Source organism: Alexandromys fortis, unplaced genomic scaffold, assembly GCF_014885135.2.
Source record: "Alexandromys fortis isolate MF-2015 unplaced genomic scaffold, M_Fortis_MF-2015_v1.1 scaffold_0, whole genome shotgun sequence".
NCBI classification, from domain to species: domain Eukaryota; kingdom Metazoa; phylum Chordata; class Mammalia; order Rodentia; family Cricetidae; genus Alexandromys; species Alexandromys fortis.
Window position 1 is genome coordinate 32250455 of NW_026067949.1, and position 23413 is coordinate 32273867.

Here is a 23413-nt window from a genome sequence, read left to right on the forward strand (position 1 = left end):
CTAGGCAGTGTTCTCAGAGGTCAGACGATGGTGTCAGATCCGCTAGAACTGGAGTTACAATTATGAGCCACCATGTGGGTGACAGAAGTTGAACCTGTCCTCTCCAAGGACAGCGTCTGAATTCACAGTGGGTGTGACAGCATGCACAAAATCCATGCGAGCCCAGGCCAGAACAAATCCCAGCATGGAGAGAGGAGATGGGCACAATGTCCCCCGCCTAACCAAGGAGCTACCAGCAACTGTCAGTTTCTCTTAAGAGTGTAGCCTTGGTAAGTTGACCATGTGTCAGTGAAAGGCTACACATGCAAGAATATTTGGGCTGCACAAATCAGCCTTTGTGGTGGTTTAAATAAAAATGGTCCCCACAGACTCATAAAAAGTGGTACTATTAGGGGCTGCGGCCTTGTTGAAATAGATATGGTTTGGCTGAAGGAAGTGTGTCATCTGGGGTGCTTTGAGGTTTCAGATACTCAAACAAGGCTCATTTTCTCACTCTCTTCCTGCTGTCTGCTGATCCAGATGTAGAACTCTCAGGTCCTTCTCCAGCACCATGTCTACCTAAGTGCCACCATGACAATAATGAACTAAACCTTTGAACTGTAAGCCAGCCCCAATTAAATATTTCCTTATAAGAGTTGCTGTGGTCATGGTGTCTTTTCATAGCAATAGGAACCAACAATGCCAGGCTCCTTTGTTTGTTTTGGATTGTTGTTTTGGGTCTGTTTGTTTGGTCTTGGTTTTTCGAGACAGGGTTTTTCCATGTAGCCTTGGCTGTCCTGGAACTCATTTTGTAGACCAGGCTGGCCTCAAACTCACTCTGCCTACTGAGTGGTGGGATTAAGGGTGTGCACTACTACCACCTGGCATTCTTAGTTTGTTTTAAATACAGGATTCTAGGTATCTCAGGCTAGCCTTGAACTCACTATGTAGCAGAGGTTGGTCTTGAGCTCCTTATAGGAAGCCTCTACCTCCCAAGTATTGAGAGTCCAGGCAGGTGCTAACACACCTGGTTCTTAGCTCATCTGTAATGGTGCAATTAATATACTAGAGTTTGGTAGGAAACACAATATGCTTAAATGTTGAGAGAGAAGATACCCCAACAGTACACCATAGTCAAAGTCAAGTTCCTCCAGTTGTACTACAGGTAATGCACAGTTAGGGATTCTCTAGGCATGACTAACTGAACTCTCTTTCATTTTAAAATAAACATTGCCATCACAAGGTGGTACCTTTGATGAGCTAACTGCACATCATTAATCCACTGGGAAGAACTATAGAAGTATAAAGGATTCTCTAAGACATGTAACATTACAAGAATATAGATGAAAACTTTTCTGTTGCTACTGAAATACCTGTAGAGTGGTCACTCTGTGGCGGGAAAAGAGAACATCAGCTAACTTGGCTGGGAACACTCTGACAGAAGTTGGCACGATGAGCAGACAGGCTCCACTGGACAGAGAAACAAATATTTCCACAACAGATGGATCGAAGGTCAGAGGCGAAGCCAGAAACAAAACGTCTTCTTGGGTGATGTCAAAAAGCACCCTAGGGACAGACAGAGCATAGCTGTCATAAGGAACGTCCAAGCCTGGGTAAGCACAGACCCTAAAGAACCATTAAGTAGGGATGGGAAAGACAGCTGGGTAGTCAAAAGCACTTCCTGCTCTTGAAAAGGACCCAGGTTCAGGTCCCAGCACCTGCATGGTATTTCACCACCATCTGAAACTCTTGTTCCAGGGAATTCATGCCTTCTCCTGACATCCATGAACACCAGGCATACACTGACATGAATGCAAGGAAAACATTCATATGCATAAAATAAAAATAGATGAATCTAAACAAAGAAGAAGGGGGAAAGCAGTTATCAGGAAAACACATTTTCTGGATGCTTCAGATTAACTTTGTTCTTCAGATTAACCAATGGTGCAGCTGCTGCTGGAAACCCTCTTTACAGAAGGCAAAACTGAGAGCCCTTTAGGTGTGGTAGCGCATGCCCACAATCCCAGCACTTGGGAGCAGAGAAGGGTGGATCTCTATGAGTTTGAGGACAGTCAGAGCTACATAATGAGACCCTGTCTCGAAAGTCCCTTAAATAATACCATTTCCCCCCTTCTACCAGACAGACTTTCTGGTATGTCGATTTAGAGAGAGTGAACTATAACCCCCAGAATTCTCTTTCTACTATGGTTTCGTTCTTATTTTTGTTGTTTTGTTTTTCTTTTGCTTATAGAGACATTCTGGCTGGCCCTGGTACTCACTATGTAGCCCAGACTGGTCTCAAATTCACAGCAATCCTCCTGCTTCAGCCTTCCAATAGCTAGAATTACAAATGTGAATCACCAGTTATACGGGTTTCCCTTTAAGGGGGAAGTCAGAGAACAGAAGGATGGCACCTACTAGTTAGTAAAGGTACACCCTCTTGTCGGTTATTCTGCTGAACGGTCCAGTCCACAGTCAGCTGAGTGTTATCAATCCTGGAATGGCTGAATTTCTCCTTAGTGAAAACCAAAGAGGGCTGGAGAGACAGTTTCATGGACCAGAGCACACTAGTGCTCCAGGACCTACTGGGAGGTCAGGCAGTTCGGTCTATGTAAGTCCAGCTCGAGAAGCAACGAGTCTCTGGCCTCTGCAGACACATACCATACCCACAAGAATATACAGACATATACACAAATTAAAATATTTTTTAACAAGCAGCAGCAGCAGCAGCAGCAGCTGTGTTCCCTGACTGCTGTGGACAGTCTCATGCCTGTGGGGTCCCAGCCTGCTATGACTCTCTCCTAGCTGCGGACTCTGTCGTCTCCACACTTCCTCAGCCACACTGTGAGAGCCAGTTCCTCATAATAATTCATTCTTATATTCTGGTTTCCTTTCAGTAGACTTTTCCTTCTGTTTGATTTATTTTTCACTTTTATTTCTGAAGACATTGTGTGTGCGCATTACAAATGCACAAAGGTGTGGGTGGTCCTTGGATTGCTCTTTGGGCTGACGAGGGAGGGGGACTTGGTTGGGGGAGGGGGAGGGAAAGGGGAGGCGGCGGTGAGGAAGAGTCAGAAATCTTTAATTAATAAATAAATAAATAAATGAAAAAAAAAAAAAAAAAACAAATGCACAAAGGTGTGAGGAAAGGATGCTAGTGGCCAGAAAATATGAGCTGGATTAGAGGCATTGGTGGGATGCCTGGGATCTTAACTCCAATCTCACACACACACACACACACACACACACACACACACGGAGTTAGAGGCATTGGTGGGATGCCTGGGATCTTAACTCCAATCACACATACACACACGCACACCCGCACACACGTGTACGCATGCGCGCGCGCGCGCGCGCGCGCGCGCACACACACACACACACACACACACGCACACACGCATTCTGTGATTGGCCTGTTAACAAGTATACCTTGCATCTTGTCTGCAGAAGTCTAAATATACACATCAATCAGGCAGATCCAACTGATCAGTTATTTAAGATTATCCACTTGGATCAAGATTTACAAAAATTTAAACTCATTTTTCTTTCTTAAAATGCAAGATTGTTTGTTTGGTATTTTGTTTTTCTGACAGGGTTTCTCTGTCTGACAGCCCTGATGGTTGTCCTGGAACTTACTCTACAGATCAGGCTAGCCTCAAACTCAGAGATCCACCTGCCTCTGCTTTCCGAATGCTAGGATAAAAGTGTGGGCTATCACTACTCAGCTAAAATGGAAGGTTTTTGTTTGTTTGTTTGTTTGTATTTTGAGGCAGGGTTTCTCTGTAGCTTTGGTGCCTGTCCTGGAACTAGCTCTTGTAGACCAGGTTGGCCTCGAACTCACAAAGATCCGCCTGCCTCTGCCTCTCAAATGCTGAGACTGAGGGCGAGTCCCGCCACACCCAGCTTAAAGCACAAATTCTAAAAAATTCAAAGGACAGGACTCACCGAAAGTGCTGGACATTTGGTAGTATGCATGCGTGAGGCACTCTGACAATCTTTGGTGTCCCTGTGGTCCCCGAGGTGTGTAGAACATAAGCCAAGCAACCCTCCTGCCGAATGTCCACCTGTGCCTTCCCTTCAATGCTGCTCTCAGAACTCATGCTGGTTTCTCTATCATCCACCTCGAATTTCTCTTTTCCATCACTGAGCGCCGACACCTCATCGCTTCCCCAGTGAAGTCTGAAGAGCACCAGGTCCTTATGTTCCACTGAAACTGTATCATAGTTCAAAACTGCTTCATGTGAAGATCTGAAATTCTATTGGAGAAAATATTTACAAATATTAGCATATTAAAAAGGCTTCTTTGAGCTGGAGAGATGGCTCTGCTCCTCCAAAGGTCCTGAGTTCAGTTCCCAGCAGCCACATGGTGGCTCACAACCATCTGTAATTAGCTTCCGGCCTGCAGTGTACATGCAGGTAGAATACTGTGTATATAAAATAAGAAAGAGAGAGAGGAAGGAAAGGAAGGAAGGAAGGAAGGAAGGAAGGAAGGAAGGAAGGAAGGAAGGAAGGAAGGGAGAGAAAGAAAGGCTTCTTTTATAGAAATGTAAAAGATCCATTTACTCATTCAATATGGCTTAACCAGGGATGGAAGTACTAGCTATGATCTGGGAACAAGGAGAAATAAGACATACCTAAGAGTTAAGTGTCCTTATTTTCAAACTCACCTTCAAAGCAGATGAATATAAAAGCACGCAACTGTAATGCAATGTTGGAAAAATGATAACAGCACATGACTGAGATGTCAGTGGAGAAGCGGCATTTAACTCCACACAAAGGGTCCGAGATTTCAGAGGCAATATTTGTATTCTCCAAATGAGAAGATGGGTAGTTCAGACAATCACCAATATAGAGCCACATGGTCTAAGAAAGCTGACACTGGAGAACAGTAAGTTCTTCAGAAATGTGTGGAAATGGAGGTGAGGTTTGGTGTAGGTGAAAGATGAATGGAGATGAATGGAGAATCCTCAATTACTTTGTGTAATTAGCATAAAGTACCCTTAGCCTATATAGGATGGGACCCATCTGAAAGTGGCAACAGCACAGGACTAAACCCCGTTAAATGAGAGCCACTTACTGAATCCTTTACAATGGTTCTGAGCTGGTCTTGAACTAGGAGTGGACAGCAAGATTCTGCCAGCAGCCTCAAGAGAAGTTGGGACCTAATGGCTATGATGTTATGTTTATTTTGTTTGGTTTTTGATCTTTGGAAACAAGTCCTTGCTATGTGGCCCTGCTGGTCTGGAGTGCACTATGTGGACCACTTCAGCCTCCAGCTGGAGGTCATCATCAGCACCCTGAGTGCTAAGACTACAGGGTGCACCGCCACTGGACCCATACACACTGAAAGTGGGTCCTTCTGAATAGAGCTTCTTGTGTTGATTGATAAAAGCAGCTTCATTGAAACAATCTAAGTTTTCATATTAAACAAATAAATATAAATAATGAAAGGTCAAACCCTGGTAGCTTGCCACATTTTCTACTTGTGTGTTTATTGTATGTGCGCATGTTAGAAGCAGCATGTTATAAGCAGCCTGTTATGCTATAATAATAATATTAAAGGCAAACAACTGTACTCATCTGTAACCTCAAAATACACGATGAGGTGAAGTCAGCAGGACCTTCTAACAGAGGTTCAAGGTTAGCTGAGCACAGTGGTGCATGTCTTTAATCCTAATCCCAGCACTCAGGAGGCAGAGTGAGTTCCAGGACAGCCAGGGCTAAATAGAGAAACCCTGTCTCGGGGGAGGAGCGTTTGTTTTATGTGTATCTGTATACCTGCTTGTCTGTGTGTGTAACATGTGGGTGCAGAAGAGGGCACTGAATATCGTGAACTGGAGTTACAGGCTTTTGTAAGCCACCCAGGGTGGGTGCTGCAATTGAATCCAGGTCCTCTGCAAGAACAGCAAGTGCTCTTAACCTCTGAGCCATCTCTCCAGCCCTATACTTAAAAATGTTTTAAATAATAAATTTAGTTTTTCACTAATGTGTGGTCTAAAAGCTGATCTCTTTTTCAAAATGTAAACTTATTTATAATTCTCTAACACTGATATAAGTACATAAAAGTAGACTCTCCAAGTATGGCACTTTCCACCATGGGAAATAATCTGGAAGCAGGAAAGGAAAACACACAACTGCCATAAGGTTGGAAGATATTTTCATATCATAAACAGGTGGTTCTCAGTCAAGTGTTCAGGGTGGAGAGGGGACACTTGGGAAGATCTGGGCATTTCTGGATGTCATACCGAAAAGGTGCTAGTAGTCTCTAGTTTGTGGAAGGCAGCAATGCTATTAACCATCTTATGTTGTACAGGAAACTTCCCACAACACTCAACCAAAAATGCTGGACCTGAGAAACTTCCCACAGCACACACTCAACCAGAACAATGACATCACTGGACCTGGGAAATACTGCCAGAGTTGGCGGATTAAGAAGTTAAGACAGAGGAGAGAACTTTGTTTTCTTTTTTGGTTTTCTGAGACAGGGTTTCTCTGTGTAGCCTTGGCTGTCCTGGAAGTAGCTTGGTAGACCAGGCTGGCCTCAAAGTCATAGGTTGAGAGAACTCTTAAACTGGAAATATTCTCATATTCTCTCTCTCTCTCTCTCTCTCTCTCTCTCTCTCTCTCTCTCTCTCTTTCTCTCTTCCCCTCTCTCCCTCCCACTTCACACCCCTCCAAAACACTTAAACACCAAGACTTACGTTAACCTGCTTTTTTTCAACGAGAACATACTTCAGATGACATTTCTTCATAAAGTGAGCTGATAATGACGGTGGTGAGTCTGGATCCACAGGTGCATAAGCAGCCGGGACCTGAAGAATCCTGAAGGGCAAGTGCAAGGTTAGCAAAACAAACAAAATTCTCCTGTGAGCACTTTGATGTCCCTGTTTTAATATCCATTCGAATTTCACTAATTTTAGGGTCACGCCTCAGTTGTAAATAGTTATTTTATCTTGAGCCCAGTGAACATCTGAGAGCTCCCGACACTTAATGTACAGAAATACAACATTTTCAAAGACTTGACAAGACCTGCAATGGTGTCTCAGTGCTTTCCTGTGAGCTAACAACAGTTAATATAATGCTTCAGCTGTTTTCTTTTGACAGACAAATGTGGTCTTTATTGCAGATATTTAAATATTCCATTAGTAAAACCTTTTAGTCTCTCCTTAATAGGCACAAACTAAATGATTAAATGTTTAAAATAATTTACTTAAAAATATTAGCATAATGTGTACTAATTTAACTTCTTTAGAAAATGGATAAACTAATGCCAAAAAATCCAATAGTAAATAGAAACGTAGCTTACAATGTGTGCTGTGTATTAAAAGCTATAAACTAGCTTAGAGTCATCTCACTTTATCCTAGAAATTTTACCCTAAAATCCAGGAGGGTACGCTTATCCCAGGTTGGCAGTAGAGACCAATTTCCCGAATTCCTCCAAAGTCACAGTGTGTCAGCAGGAAATCACATAATTCGGAAGCCTCGCTCAGCACTGTCTTGTAGGTATGACACACTGGGGGCCGGCTGCTGCTGCCTTCGTCAAAGCACACAGCTGTTCTGTTCAAGTGCATGGAGGCCGCACGGTGCACCAGCGCCTGAAGAGTCATTTTACTGAGGTTTGTCTAAACACCAGTGGCTGAGAAATCTACACAGAGAGAAATGTCAGAAGTCAGGGGAGTTTTAGGGAGGCAAAGAAGAAACACGTCTCTGAGTAAAAAAATGACTGTACTGGCTGGGTATCTGCCGCGCCCCACGCCCCGGTCTGCGCTCTATGTGCTAGACCCCAGTTAGCGAGCTTCGGGCAAGGGGCTGGAGGTTGAGAACACAGACACAGAGACAGACCGACATGCAGACCTTTAAACACTGATACCAAAGCCCCTCTTTAACAGCACCATGTAGGATTAAATACACTGCAGTCAATGGCCAACAGCTGAAAATCCCATCCTCTGATCCTCTAAGCTAGGCACAGCTTCTAGTAACCTTAATTAGAAGGTTCTAGGAGAGAAGAGCAGCTGAAGGCCAGGACTCATTAGTCCCAACAGGTATCTACATCAGTAACAGACCACTTGCCAGTGTGCCCCGAATTCCATCCCCAGCAAGGCCAAAGAACAAACTGAAAGGAAGTGCCCGGATGAAAGCTATGTCTCTGTCAGAGATTCTGCAAGGGAAAGTGGACCAACTGATGAAATGAGTCTGCAGACTCACACTATCTTGGGATATCCCGACAGCAGGTTTATTGCCCACTTGTGTTGTGAGACACTTGTACACTGTGAAGGTGTGCTGCGGTGGTTGGTGTAAAAAAAAAAAACAAAGCTGAACAGCCAATAGCTAGGCGGGAGGTCCTGGGAGAGAGAGTAAGAGGAAGAGAATCCAGGCACACAGGAGCAGCCACGAGACACAGGGAAAACAGGAGGTGCAAGATGGGAGAAAAGGTAACACCATGCACAGACTGATATAAATGGGCTAATTTAAGTTATAAGAGCTCGTGAGGAATATGCTTAAGCTATAGGCCGAGCTTTATTAAGTCTCCATGTCATTTTTTGTGAGCTGGCGGTCCAAAGAAAAATCTCTCCAAAGAGCTGTGTACCAACACATATAAGGTAAAACACTCCTACAATACAATAAAATTTTAAAAATTTGTCAGAGTTGCTTTTCTTCCAGAAAGCAAACACGTATATAACTGCTAATTTCTCACAAGAAAATATAATCTAGTAACATATTTCACAGAGGTGGAATAATGGGACTATAAACTAAGTTCTTAAAAAGAGAAAAGTGTCGATTTTTTATATCCAGCTACAAAACTCACCACAAAAAATCTATACAATCAGTAAGGAGTTTTTCTACTTTGAATTTACAAGTTCCCAGTCGCAAAATTCAGTCTTGTCTAGGTTTTCATTCCAGTCATCGAATTTATGTATATATTTTTTTCTCTCCAATAAATAACATCATTATTCCATGCTCAGACATACTTGGGCTAAATAGATGGCTCAGCGAATAAAGAAACTTGGCTCAGTTCGATTCGTGGTATCCACATGATGGGAGGAAAGAACCAACTGAAAGAAAATCCTGTGACTTCCTCAAGCATGCTGTCCCCCAATCCCTCTCCAAATACTTTAAATAAATAAGAAGGAAACAACCAAGTCAACTATGACTTTTTTTAAAAAGGGGCCTTTAAGGAACAACAAAAGGATAATCTAACAACCAGATTTTGTGTTACACTAACGCGCTTAAACGGCTTGCCGATTTACAACTTTTGTAAATGATGGGCTCTACCTACATCGGGCATTATAAATACTGGTGAATTATCCATCCGCGCCTTGATATACATCACGCAGCCACCTTTAGTTGCAATGCACTCGGGGCCTCCAAGTCTTTCACTGGCTCTCGGGACCACGCTGGAGGGCGGCGGGGTAGGTACAGGGCACGTCCCTGAAGGGCACCGGTTGGAGGCGGGTGGCCCAGGACGCCTCACAACACGGATCAGCTTGCCTGACCCACGGGTTCCAAGCCAGGCCAGGCAGGCTGCCGAAGTCGGACGGACTCAAGCGGAAGCAGCCAGCCTTCTCCGCGCCCCTCCGTCTCCACCCCTAAACCCTGTGGCTGCCGCAAGCTCCTACCCCACCTTTTCACGACGTCGGGCGGACTACATTTTCCAGCGAGCAGCAGACACCCAGCAGCCATAGAGCTACCTCCCCAACGGGCCTCTAGCGTCAATCTTCCAGCGCCCGTGACGTCAACGACAGCGTCGAGGGCGTGGCCATCGCTGACGGGGCCCCACCCAGATTTGCCGCGTGGTCCTGGTACCGAGTTAGCAGCGGCGGAGTCGGCTGCGCAGGTTAAGTGCTGCCACGCCCTCCAGGTAGCAAACCTGTACGCACGTGTGCGCCTGCTTGAGTCTACGCGCACCTCGTGCGTGCACGTGCGGGCGGATTCCCAGGAGTCGCAGGTGGTTGTGAGCCGCCACGTGGGTGCCGGAACCGAAAAGGGCATCTGGAAGGGCAGTGCGCATTCCTCACAGCCAGGCCATCTCCAACACAGTTGTTGCCTCTTCCCTAAATTGGGGGTAAAATTAGCAGCCCAAAAGGCTGAAGAAATCACCCCCAAATTCGAGAGTAACTGGCCTTATCTCCTCCACGTTTTCTGAGAACAACATAGCCAAGGTTGATGGGACTGTCACTACAGTGAAGCCCTCTAGGGAAGCCCCCATCGGAATGAGACGCAAAACTATGGCATCTGCAGCTGTTCACAACACTTCACTATCAGGGAAACCCAAGCCCGTCCGAGGTGAACAGCGCTCCCTAGACCCATTTTTTTATATGTATGTTTCCAAAGCGACAATTATTATATCAATCTTAAGGATTACAAGTGGTTACTGTGCCCCAGTGGAGAGGAAAGGAGCAGGGAATTTTGTTCTTGTGTCGGAATGGGAGGTGGGAGTAGCTGAGCATCCATCACAGTGCCTGAAAAGGTATAGGGCGGTGTCCTTGCCTGCCGAGGACGGAAGCTCTTATACCCAACCATACAAAAAATACCCATTTAAAAAAAGGTTTAAAAAAATAACCATTTGGAAACCGCCTTTTTCTTGTGTACTACGGACATCTCCAAACACCTTGCTAGTGTTTTGTTTAGTTAACTTTCCGTTGCTGTGATAAAACATCATAACCAAAGCAACTTGGGGAACCAATCGTTTATTTCATCACACTCCAACACTAACAGAAGTCAGCACAGGAACCCAAGGCCAAAATCTGGGGGTAGGACCTGAAGCCGTCTGTAAGGAATGCTGGTTACTGGCTTGCCGCACCTCCACCATACACCCCATGACTCTCTTTTCTCGATTTTGTTTTTTTGTTGTTGTTGTTTTGTTTTGTTTTCAAGACAGATTTTTCTGTGTAACTTTGGAGCCTGTCCAGGAACTCGCTCTGTAGTTACAGACAATTGTGAGTCACCCTGTGGGTGTGGAGAATTAAACCTGGGTCCTCTGGAAGAGCAATCAGTGCTCTTACCCACTGGACATCTCTCCAGCCCCCAGGCTATTTTCTTAAACAACCCAGGCACAGCGGTGCTATTGCCCACAGTGGGCTGGACCCTCCTAACATGAAGGAAACATCGTTTCAACTGATCGTCCCTCTTTCCACGTGATTCTAGCTTGTGTCAGGCTGACAAAGTGGCCAGCACACCTGTCTTTGTGCTCTATAGATCTATAGAAATTACACCATCTTTTAACTGCTCAGTGAAAGACCCTCATGAGAACCCTCACCCCTTATTTTCAAAGGGACAAGAATTTCCTAGCAAAATGTTTTAAATTAGAAACACAGATTAGCAGCACCTTCCTTTCCCCCTCCCACCCGAGAGAATCCAAGCAGAATTTAGCCAGCCAGCCACCTGGTATTAACAAATAAAACGAGGAGAAAGCTGACTTACCAGGATAGGAGGGGACAGAAGGCCTTGCACCAGTGCCAAAAGTCACTTCAAAAAGCCTCTTTGTAGATTGCACCTTTTAAAACCTAACCCTACAAAGAAAGTTTTAACTTCTTTCTCTACCTTGTTGTTTCAGGGTAGTGAAGAGGAAGTTCCTGGCTAGCCAGTAATTGCCTTTACTCGCTTGTACTTGCAATAAGAGTTAACCTTGCATTTTGAAGTCCGGTCCACTCTGCTTTCTGGTGGTTTCCCTCTGGGTGTGGGGCACTCAGTGAACCTCACCTCTTAGCCTCTCTTCTTCGCACAGATGCTCTGGTGTTCCAGCCTCTGGCCGACTACATCAGAACTGCCTGGCCCGATTTCTTAGGGAGATTCAAAGTTCTTTTTTTTTTTTTTGGGGGGGGGGGTGTTCCTGTCCTGGAACTAGCTCTTGTAGACCAGGCTGGCCTCAAACTCAGAGATCCACCTGCCTCTGCCTCCCGAGTGCTGGGATTAAAGGCGTGCGCCACCACCACCCGGCCAGATTCAAAGTTCTTATTCCCAGAGGCTTTCAAGTTTTTCCAGCGAGGGATTTAAGAATACATTTCTAAAAGGATACCTTTGTATTGGTTCAGGTTTTGAATGCATTTTATTAAAGCCTTTCCATTTGCATGGCTTTAAGAAACTCTTAACTTGCTAACAACCTTTAACCCCTGATCCTTCAGATGTCTGACTTTTGTTTTTTGTTTTGGTCGTCTTTTGAGATACGGTTTCACAATATAGCCCATGTTGACCCAGAAGTTCAAGAACCTCCTGCCTCCGACCTTCCCAAGTGCTGGAATTATAGGCCCCTATCAGGCCCAGCCATTTCTTTATTATTGCAAGTGTTATCATCCACGGTTCTTGTGTTGGGTTGGTTTTCCCCATGGGTTAAGGAATTTAAAAGGTAGGAAATAAATCACTCACAGCAAACAAGTTTTATTAAAATGTCAGGTGTATACACACCCCTCACACACAAACTCTCCATAGGCGGAGAAGAGATTGTGCAGACCACAAATGAGTCTCTCTCACCTATTCTCCGCCCCCCACCAAATTTGAATGTTTTAGTAGTACAGGGTGGGTCTCCCTCCCCTTATTTTGGGTTGGCCAACTTAAACAAATAAAAGAGTTGATGGGGGGCTAGAGAGATGACTCAGTAGTTAAGAGCACTGGCTGCTCTTCCAGAGGTCCTGGGTTCGATTCCCAGCAACTGCATGGTGGTGGCTCACAACCATCTATAGTGCAATCTGACGCCCTCTTCTAGAATAAAGGCATACAGGAATAAAGGGGGTCCCACTTTTATTTACATTTTTGAAGATCTTTGAAAACTCTGAACACCCATCCATGGCGCCCAGTGTTTACAAAGAAACCTTTCTGCATGGTGCTCATTCAGCATTCTATGCCCTCCTACTTGGCATAAGTTTGCACATCGTAAGAGATGGGCTACCTATTAAAATGCCTGAATCAGAGAAATGAGATCTCACCAGTTGGTGCCAGGTATGATCGAGGCTGCCGTTTTCATGGTTTTACCATAATGTAGCTTTAAAAAGCACACATGGAAAAAAAAAATTAAAAAAAAAGCACACATGGAAACATACTTATTACATATATTTGTTACCAAAAAAGATCACAAAAAGGTTTTTAAAAAAGGCTTACATTAGTTGGTGACTTTAACTGTGTTCAAACACATTTTTCATTTTTTCCTGCATATTGTATTCTAGTTATATACATTTAAATCAGATAAAAGAATGCTTGAAACGGGTAGAAAAAATGTTAATTTAATTCATATTCAGGAACTTGTGAAATAAAAGGTTACAATGAAGAAATAATTAAGAAAGTTGTACAATTATCAAACGACCACAACATCATTTCCTTTTATAAAAGTATCCCAATAAAACAAAATAAAAACTATAGAAAACACAAAGTCAAATTAGAGATTTTGGTTTTAATACTTTCCCTGAGTTTCTTTTTAAAACATAGAATTTAAATAAGGCCATTTTAAAACTGACCTAAAGGCTTACCCTCCAGCCCACCATAAGTAATGCATTTAATATACAAGGCTCCGCCCACTGAAACGGCCCTAGGGCTATACAACATCAACCTGCCTGCAGCTGTCACAGGAGCACTTCAGACACCAAAGCACATGACCTAAAAGTGCTAACAGTTTATCTTGACTGCTATTCTGTAACACGTGAGACTATATACCAAATGCAGACTAATAATTTCAGTTATCAATAAATACTATGTTTCTAAATGGGTTGGGAAGCTACAGCAATTTTGGCAACAATATAGAAATAAATGTTTTTGCACGGGAAAACTTACACAAACATGAGTTAGTAAGCAAATCACCACAATCCTCTAAATCTGCATCATAAAAAAATTGAAACTAAAATCTCACTAGATCTAAGAAAACAAAGCAGAAAAGACATGGTTATGAGCTGACTGACACTTGGGTACAGGCAAATAATCCCCCAACAGTAGCCGTCTTCGCCATTAAACAAAATCAGCCCCTAGTATGGTTCTATTTGCTCAATTTCAATCCTATGTATACAAGAATGCATGACTGTAAACTATCAAGCACTCAATTCAGACAGCCAAATCTAAACAAATTAACGACAAAGGCTTACTTGGAATTCAAATTTTTGTTTTCTACTTCCAGTGTACTAAGTTATTTGCTAGGATTGTATCCTAAGGTACTAGATGTCATCGATCATGTAAGTGTAGGAAAAAGAAGGCCTCAGATACATTTTTCAATCATTCTGCATCCCAAAGAGACGGCAGAGGTCTGCAAATCTGAACATTTCCCTCCATCCTAATGAAAGTGAAAACTTATTTAGCAAAAGCTAACGATCATGCGATATTAAAACATAAGGGTAAAATGATACCTCTAAACATCTATGTATGGCGTGTATTCATGTTCCTCCTGTGTATTAGATGCTTTAAATAAACGGGGGCTCCGAGGCACAGAAAGACACTTTTAATCCTCGGGCAGAAAACCCAGATTGTCCTTGAACACAAGAATCCCCTGCCTCAGCTTCTCAAGTAGTTTTTCTTTCCTTTTTGTTTTTGTTTTTGTTTTGAGTTTTCCATTGATCCCCAGAACCACAGATGTGTGTGCTGAGGAGGGGGCGGCCACACCTACAGACTAGATACAGATTAGATCTCTATGGGGCACGAGGAATTCAGATTTTTCCTGAACATTATAAAGCCCCTTGTCCTGTGTATATTACACATCCCTAATCTAACCTCTTGCAAACCCTTCAAGCATGAGCCTGGGAAATACCATTCACCTCCTGCCTTCTCCTAGGTGAGAAGGCAATCCTTGTATAAAAAAAAATTCTGTACATGTTGTATTACATGTAACCATCATGATTCAATTATAGCAATTTAGTAACCTCAGGAATTCTCAGAGCTTATAAAGGTATACACACACAAGCAGGTGGTATCTCTTTTGTACCAACTGAGTAACAGATAGTATATAAACCACTTCTTGATCAAGTTCAGTCTCAAGACACTCCATCCAGGCAGCTACCATTCCAGTTCCACAGGGTACTGCCCCGTGAGGCAGGCTGTACAGTGTCCTGTCTTCTCAAAACATTCCAGACCATTGCCATTTTGTTGAATTGTACTATCATGTCTTTTCACTTTCTGTTTCTCGAATTTGATGTCTTGTTGCACAGATGAAACCAGTCCTTCCACCGACAGATACTTAACACTGTTTGCTCCTGCAGGAGGAAAGGGAAACGTCACGAGCTTTTGCTCTAGGGAGGAAAACACGCTCCACCACAGCGCGGCTACAGAAAGCATCGTTTACGTCAGCGTGGAAAGTTCTCCTTCAGCTTTCCTGAAAAGGAAGCTGCATGCGATGACTTCTAACCTGTAATCCCAGTTTCTTGGGAAGCAGAGACAAGATGATCTCTAGGTCAAGTCACCCAGGACAGTTCCAACCTTTAAAAGGAGAGGGAAGGACCTGAGAATGAGGCCTGGGGATAAAATGCTTGTTAGAAGCAGGAGTCCCTGGATTTAATTCTCTGTGTGTGTGTGTGTGGGGGGGGGTGTCTGGGGTAGGGTTCTGATTGTGTGTGTGTAGTCATTTCTCTTCTGATCTTGCTTTGACTACATCTAATATAAAATATTATATAATCTCTAATATAAAAAAATGCCCTAGTTGGGGCTGGAGAGATGGCTCAGAGGTTAAGAGCAGTGGTTGTGATGTGGGAGTGTCATATCAATCTGTTGATTTCATTGGCTGAGCAATAAAGAAACTGCTTGGCCCTCATAGGTTAGAACATTGTTGGGAGGAGTAAACAGAATAGAATTCTGGGCGGAAGAGGAAGTGAGGTCAGACTCTGCTCTGCTCCTGGAGAGACCCGACAGCTCTGCTGGAGCAGAGACGCCATGCTCAGCCCTCCCAGGTAGACCCAACAGCTCTGCGCTCTGAGGCAGACACAGGAAGCTCAGACCCACAATGGACGGAGGCTAGAATCTTCCCAGTAAGCGCACCTTGGGGTGCTTACATGCATCATTAGAAATGGGCTAGTCCAGGTGCGAGAATTAGCCTGTAAGGGTTAGAGTTCATGGGCCAAGCAGTTCTTAAATGAATACAGTTTGTGTGTTGTTATTTCGGGCATGAGCTAGCCAAGCGGACGGGGTGTTGGGGACGCAGCCCCGCCGCCGCTTCTTATTTCAACATGGTTGCTCTTCCAAAGGTCCTGAGTTCAATTCCCAGCAACCACATGGTGGCTCACAACCATCTGTAATGGGGTCTGGTGCCCTCTTCTGGCCTGAAGGCATACACACAGACAGAATATTGTATACATAATAAAGAAATAAATATTAAAAAAAAAGAGTGGAGTTTCAAAATAATTAAAAAAAAAATGCCCTAGCACTTTTAGAATAGTGTTCAATGTCTACTTAACATATAATGATAATAACTTTTTAAATTCAGGGTTTCAAATTGATATCTGTGGCTTAGCAAATACACATATACATATGTACATGTACAGACAGTCCCATATACAAACATATATACAAAGAAAACATAGTAGAACTAAAATTGGTAAAGACCATGGTAAAGTTCACTGTACCGCCCATCTACTTCTGCGTAGATATGGAATAGCTAACCTACTGTGTATAAGTAGAAACAATGGCAGCAAAGTGAGGATTCAGAACAATGGAATTCTGGAAAGGATGCAATAATGAGGGAGACCCTCACAGGAGTTTCTGATACAGGCAGTATGTCCACCTGAGCATGAATTTTAGATTTCCATTTCTAGATATTAACGATGTAGTCCACATATTTTTTTTTTGAGTATTTTTCCAAGTATCACTAGCTATCCTGGAACTTACTATGTAGACCAGACTGGCCTCGAACTTAGAGATCTGCTTGCCTCTTCCTCCTGAGTGCTGGAATTAAAGATGTGCAATATCATGCCAGGCTGAATATGTAGTCCTTTAATTTTTGAAGATTTATTTATGTATTTATTATGTATACAACATTCTGCCTGCATATATACCCACACGCCAGATCTCATTACAGATGGTTGTGAGCCACCATGTGGTTTCTGGGAATTGAACTCAGGACCCCTGGAAGAGCAGTCAGTGCTCTTAACCACTGAGCCATCTCTCCAGCCCCACATATTTTTTTCTGAGTATATTACTGCAAACTGGGAAAAGGTAAAAACCATGATATAAAGTATATAAAAATATTTTTGAAGGAATATCACTACACACAACTTTTTATATGTAAGTATAAAAGTAAACTGTTTTGCTCAGCTATCTGTAGAGATGTTTTTAAAGAAATGTCTATAGCCATGGCCTTGAACTCAGAGAGATCCAGCTGCTCCTACTTCCAGTGTTGGAATTAAAGGCATAAGCCACACCACACAGCAGAATCTGAAATCGTTATGTTTAAATTATTTTTAAGAGACAGAAGTTTTGTTGCTATTGTGAATGACTTTTCTCCCAACGTGCACGTGTGCATGCACATGTGTGGACGTGGCTATAGAGGCCCCAGGCTAATTGATATGGGATGTCTTTCAGCATGCTGTGAATGTTTAATTTCCATGGTTAATAAAGAAGATGACTGGCCAATAGGCAGAATATAGCCAGGCAGGAAATACAAGCACATACAGGGTGAAGAAGGGCAGAGTCAGGGAGACAACATACACCCACCTAAGGACTATATGCCAAAAACCACCATTAAGCCTTCGGCCACATGGCAATACACAAATGAATAGAAACAGATACTTAGTTGTAAGAGCTAGTTAGGAAGCCTGCGTTAATGCGCCAGTTTATAATTAATACTAAGCCTCAGAGTGGCTATTTTAAGAGGCTGCAGGAGGACTGTGGCAGGAGACATGGGGGATGGACAGGACAGAAAATGACAGGACAGAAAGGCTCCACTTAGAGTCAGGGGTCTCAGAGTCACTGATCCCATTAGTCTGGCTACTCAGCGTACTCTGGGTATACGGTCTCCACGTGCTCAACTCTGGAGTCACAAAGGCACCCATACCTACCCAGCAACTGCGAACTCAACTATGGTCCCCAAAACTGTGGTGCAGAACTATAATGCTGAGCCACATCCCAGCACTCAGATTTATCTTGAAATCAGCTTCTTATTGCTGTTTTACACAAATGTACACTTAAAATTTAAAACAAACAAACCAACAATTACAATTTACAGACATTTTAATACCTACCGAGGTATTCTGCAAGACGATCAAATTCTGGTTTGTTGGCTATCAGCTCTTCTTTGGTGGGTATATTTATTCCCATGAAGCAAGGATATTTTATTGGTGGGGAAGCGACTCGAATGTGCACCTTAGAAAGAAACCATGTACTCACAGTAAATTAATTATGCATACTCCATACTTATAAAACTGTCTTACTGAACATTCAATTAACAACATTAGCAACAAGGTCAACCATAGAAATCATTTCACTGAATAGGAAATCTTTAGATTAGATAAATTATTAGATATATTCATTTTCTATTATGTGTGAGTTTTTGCTTGCATGTCTGTCTGAGCACCATGTGAGTGTTTCACACTCAGTGGCCAAAAGAGGGCATCAGCCCTCACTTTCTTCAGTGATAGCAGTCAGACTCCCACCATGCCTTTCTCATTAAGCTAAATCACTAGGAAAGCAAGTTTTTCAGCCTTGCCCACAAACAATGCAAGGCCACTGAAATTTATTTACTGGCCAGTTTCAATACTGTGTTTTAGGAAGTAGAGGGCAAAGGAAAAAGAACAAGAGGATTGGTTGGTGGGAACAAAAAGCTTCTTGATTAAGTTTGGCATCAATTTTAAAAGGCATACTTCATGATGATTCAAACAATTTTAATAAATTTCAATTTTTGTAAAAACTGCAATATATAAAATTCAATAAAGTTAAGTACATGAAAACAAGATCTCCTATAATGTGCATCCAAGCATTTAAAACAGCAAAATTAGACACATGCTTAGCAATCCTTTTTAAAGCTCTATTTTACAAAGATAAAGTGATACTAAACTAATTTGGGTTAAATTCATTGCATTGGTTCTGTATCTTCAAATAGAGAATACAGCAAATACTCTTATATTTTTATGGTCTTCTATTTTTGTTACATTTTAAAAACTTTGTTATAAAAAGGGATGTTTCTTTTAGGTTTAGTTTCAATATAGTAAAGATTAAACTTCGTATAGTCTAAGAGTAGTTAATCCATGCTTTCCATATTGCTGCTCAGCTATCACAAAGCCATCTGGTAAGCAGAGTTAAATCCCACCGACCTATTCATTGGATACCATTAACTTTGATGCCAGCATCGTTTGGTTGACTTGGCGCCACAAGGCCTGTTCCAACATTACTCACCTCCTTTGCCCCGGATTCTTTGAGCAGTCTTATGATGGGTGAGATGGTATTGCCTCTCACAATCGAATCATCTACGAGGACAACTCTCTTGCCTTTAAAGTTGTCAGTCAACACGCCAAATTTTTTTGCAACACCAAGCTGTCTTAACCTCATGTTTGGCTGGATGAAGGTTCTTCCTACATATCGGTTTTTACACAGCACCTCCACATACGGCAATCCACTCTGGCAGGGGAGAAATAAATGCACTGTTAGTAGCAAAACTGAGCTGAGAAGATGCCTTTCAGGGACAGGAGGCATTCCTCCATTCCTCACGGTACCCATCGCTCTAACACACACTCAGGACTTCATTTAGAGGATAAGTAGGGATGCTCAACTACACCACTAAATTCTGCACATATTCATGATGCCATCCTGGAGATGGTCTCACTACGTATATGCTGCCCAGGCTGGCCTCCAACTCACAGCAGTGTTCCTGCCTCGACTGCTCTAGTACTGGGATCGCAGGCCTATGCAGTTTCTATCTTTTCAAACAATGAGTGAGGCCAGAGACTGCCAGTAAGATGCCAGACCTCTGGGTAATGCCATGAAAATGAGTAAGAATTGGAGAAAGGAGATTCCATCCCAAAAGAAAGGAAGTAGTGCTGTGGAAACCCACAAAAGCATCATAACAAAATGACGAGAAAACGATGGACACACCACCAATGAGAAGTTAGACAAACCTGAATATACTGTACACTGGTGTGTGTGTGTGTAAGACACACAGAGAGAGACAGAGAAGAGGAACATAGAGAGAGAGAGAGAGAGATGTAAAAAAAGAAAGGGGACGAGGAGAGACAAACAGGCCACAAGGGAAAGGAAAGCAGAGGTAACGGAAGACACGTGAGAGCACAGCACAAAGGAGAAGTGTGGAGAAGCCAGAGACTGCAAAGTGACAGAGGACAGGCGGTGGGAAAGGGACGATGAAGAACTGGGGAAAATACAAGCGTATAAAAATGTCACAGTGAAACTCATTATTCTGTATGTTGCTCAAAATTAAAAATGAGATCCAATATTCTCATCTTTAGGTGAATAAAAACTGTTTCTTGTACGTGTGCATCCACGGGCATGTGCACACCACAGCTGGTACAGAAATCGAGGTACTTGGGTCAGTTCTTTCCTTCCACCACGGGAGTCTTAGGAAGCAAACTCACGTGGTCAGCCTTTACCCACCACCCAATCTCTCAGCCCACATGTTATTGAAAGAAATGGCTAAAAATTCTTGAACAGGAATCAACATTAGATCCCAACATTTCCTTCTTACAGTAAGTTGGTGAATTTTCCCGTTCTAATCCGTATGTATTTGAAAAACAGAAGAACAACTCACTGAATAATTAAAAGTCAATACCTTTGCCGCATACCCAAGAGCTGCAGGTGTAGCCGACTCTGGAACCGTGCTAACCAAGTCCGCCTCCACAGGCGCTTCAATTGCCAGCTGCTGGCCACAGCGGTACCTTACTGTATAAACCATCTGGCCTGGAATGTTTGGAAGAGGAAAAGATTGTTTTAACTGAGAACAATATTGCTTTCTAAAAAGTTGGTATAAGGATTTTAGAGATTGAACAAAAATATAAAACAGTAAAATAGAAAAACATAAACTGAGAGATTCAATTGTGTGATATTTAGAAAATTTTACCTTAAAATGTATTAGAAAGTTATACCCTTTATTACAAAAAAAAAACCAAAACCAAAAACAACAACAACAAAAAAAAAATAAAGAAAAGAAAAACCAGAATCTAGGAGTTGAAAAGAACAATTATGATTTGCAGCTCAGTGACATATTCGTAGCTCCCATTCAGCCACATGCTTCCCAAGTGCACACAAGCCTTTGGCAAAGAACTGTGATGTCTCAATGAGATAAATAAGATTCATACAAAGAGTCAAAGAAAAGAAATGACTTACCTTCAAATATACTGTCCGGTCTTGCAAAATAAACATATTCAAAGATACAAAAAGCCACTGGGTCTCCTTCAGACCTTGGAATTGTATCAAGAGTTCTGACACCATGTTTGGATATTTCTACAATTTCTCCAGGCTTGACTTCATGGGAATATCTTAGAACAAACAAACAGAAGACATCTTTGAAACCTATCATTTTATATGATGAGTATATGCTAATTTTTAAAAAGCTAAAGCAAAGACTATAACTCTGCTACTCTTAAAATAGAAGAATGTTAAAAAAGGGACTTATATTTTATCAATAAAGAAGTCAGTAAGTACTCTTGTTCATTGCCCACTGACAAATCTTTTTTTTTTAAAGATTTATTTATTATGTATACAGTGTTCTGTCTGTATGTATGCTTGCTGGCCAGAAGAGGGCACCAGATCTCATTGCAGATGGCTGTGAGCCACCATGTGGTTGCTGGGAATTGAACTCAGGACCTCTGGAAGAACAGTCAGTGCTCTTAACCTCTCAGCCATCTCTCCAGCTCCCACTGACAAATCTTAACACGGTATACAATATAATCTATAATATCACTTCATTCTGAAATTAACTATGTGTTTTTTGAAAGGAGTAAAAATTAATTCTTTTTGTTGTTGTTTTTTGGAGACAGGGTTTCTCTGTCAGCCCTGACTGTCCTGGAACTAGCTCTCAGAGACCAGGCTGGCCTTGAACTCAGAGATCCAGCTGCCTCTGCCTCCTGAGAGCTGGAATTAAAGGCGTGCACCACCACGCCTGGCTTACTTTATTCTTAAGAGCATGACCTAAAGAGGCAGTGAATTGTTGAGTATGGGTAAGGACAGTTGGTTCCAAGCCTGAGGACCTGAGTTTGATTGCTGGAGCCCACACAGCAGAAGGAAAGAACTGACTCTCACAACTTGTCCTCTGATCTCTCCACAGGTGCCCTGTGGCACCCACACCCCTTCACCACACAAAATAAAGAAATGTAAAACAAACAAACAAGAAACCTCTCCCCAGCCTGCCCCTCAGATCCTGGGATTATACTGCAACCAACTTTCCCTTGAGTGTTGGGATCTAAGCTCAGGTCCACTGCTCAGGCAGCAGGCACTTTACCAACAGAGCCTTCTCCCAGCCCAAGTCCCTACTTTGGAAAGTAAGACTTTAGCCGTTTTGGTAGAGGTGCTTGTTGCTAAATCTAAAGACCTGGATTTGATCTCTAGGACCCACAGGTGGGAGAAGAGAACTGACTCCTGCATGCTGTCTTCTGATCTCCAAATGTGTCCCTACCCATACAACTAAATAAATGTCATCATAAAATCATCAAACTAAATTGTCCAAGCAGGGCACTGTGTCTCAACCTGTAGTCCTAACCCTCAGAAGGCAGAGGAGAATTGCTGCAGACTCCAGGGTGGCCTGGGTTAGTGAGAGACATGGAATCAAACACAAATACATGCATACTCAAAAATAAACAAACAAAAAAATAAATCAAGTTGGAGACTTGTGGCATTTTGAAAGACAGTATTTTCAGAACCAGAAAGTGGCACTGGGACATTAAAGTCAGTACAATTGCTATGGACACTACTCACAGGTGCTGTCTTAGAGCAAAGAAATTGGTCATGAAAACAAAAATAGCCATCACCTCCCTGTAAAAACGATAATTCCCAAAATTATTTCTTTTTTTCCTTTCAGGGTAGTGCAAGGTGTTTCAATTCAGGGTTTCTCTGTAGAGCCTTGGCTATTCTGGAACTTGCTCAAACCAGGCTTTGCTTGAACTCAAAGAGACATGCCTGCCTCTGCCTCTACTGCGCTAGGATTAAAGGCTTGTGCCACCACCACCTGGCCATACATTTCTTCACCTCTTTCTTTGGATACACATTTGCCTAAGCTGGTATTGAACTCCAGAGTTCAAGGTTCAAATGATTTTCCATTTTCAAAATCACAACTACCCTGTTCGGCACTTATAAGCTGTGCATCACTATGTCTGAATAAAACAGTTCTGTTCTTTCCCTCTCCCCTTCCCCTGTCCCAGCTGGTTTCCTGTGTTTTTTTGTTTGTTTGTTTGGGGATGGGGTGAGAGACAGCGTGGCCATATGTAGAATTCAGCTTCTCTTTACTGCCTCAGGCTTTTGGAAGCCAAGACTGCAAGCATATATTATCAAATTTGGCAGAAAAATGTCTTCATGATGTAAAAACAATATGAAATAA

The 23413-nt window shown here is 42.7% G+C and overlaps 2 protein-coding genes and 1 pseudogene across 11 annotated transcripts in view; all 3 read right to left on the minus strand.

The window, feature by feature from the left end:
- Positions 1 to 9730, minus strand: part of Aasdh (aminoadipate-semialdehyde dehydrogenase) — a 29867-nt gene extending 20137 nt beyond the window's left edge. For 3 of the 7 annotated variants that reach the window (XM_050150053.1, XM_050150052.1, XM_050150050.1), the window contains exons 1-5: positions 9260 to 9582; positions 7357 to 7627; positions 6684 to 6804; positions 3928 to 4238; positions 1353 to 1545 (exon numbers count right to left, since the gene is read on the minus strand). In XM_050150053.1, the coding sequence (XP_050006010.1) occupies positions 1353 to 1545; positions 3928 to 4238; positions 6684 to 6804; positions 7357 to 7589 (858 nt within the window). In that variant the 5' untranslated portion in view covers positions 7590 to 7627; positions 9260 to 9582. Of the gene's footprint in view, positions 1 to 1352; positions 1546 to 3927; positions 4239 to 6683; positions 6805 to 7356; positions 7628 to 9259; positions 9585 to 9604 lie in introns of those variants that run through there. The other 4 variants (XM_050150051.1, XM_050150054.1, XM_050150055.1 and 1 more) reach the window with 4 other exon arrangements.
- Positions 9731 to 13011: 3281 nt separating this feature from the next.
- Ppat (phosphoribosyl pyrophosphate amidotransferase) overlaps positions 13012 to 23413 on the minus strand; it is a 70308-nt gene continuing 59906 nt past the window's right edge. For all 4 annotated transcript variants that reach the window (XM_050150244.1, XM_050150241.1, XM_050150243.1 and 1 more), the window contains exons 7-11: positions 21208 to 21359; positions 20654 to 20781; positions 19270 to 19491; positions 18120 to 18240; positions 13012 to 15143 (exon numbers count right to left, since the gene is read on the minus strand). In XM_050150244.1, the coding sequence (XP_050006201.1) occupies positions 14947 to 15143; positions 18120 to 18240; positions 19270 to 19491; positions 20654 to 20781; positions 21208 to 21359 (820 nt within the window). In that variant the 3' untranslated portion in view covers positions 13012 to 14946. The remainder of the gene's footprint in view (positions 15144 to 18119; positions 18241 to 19269; positions 19492 to 20653; positions 20782 to 21207; positions 21360 to 23413) is intronic.
- The window catches only part of LOC126506226 (uncharacterized protein C9orf85-like), a 47123-nt pseudogene continuing 38859 nt past the window's right edge, over positions 15150 to 23413 (minus strand).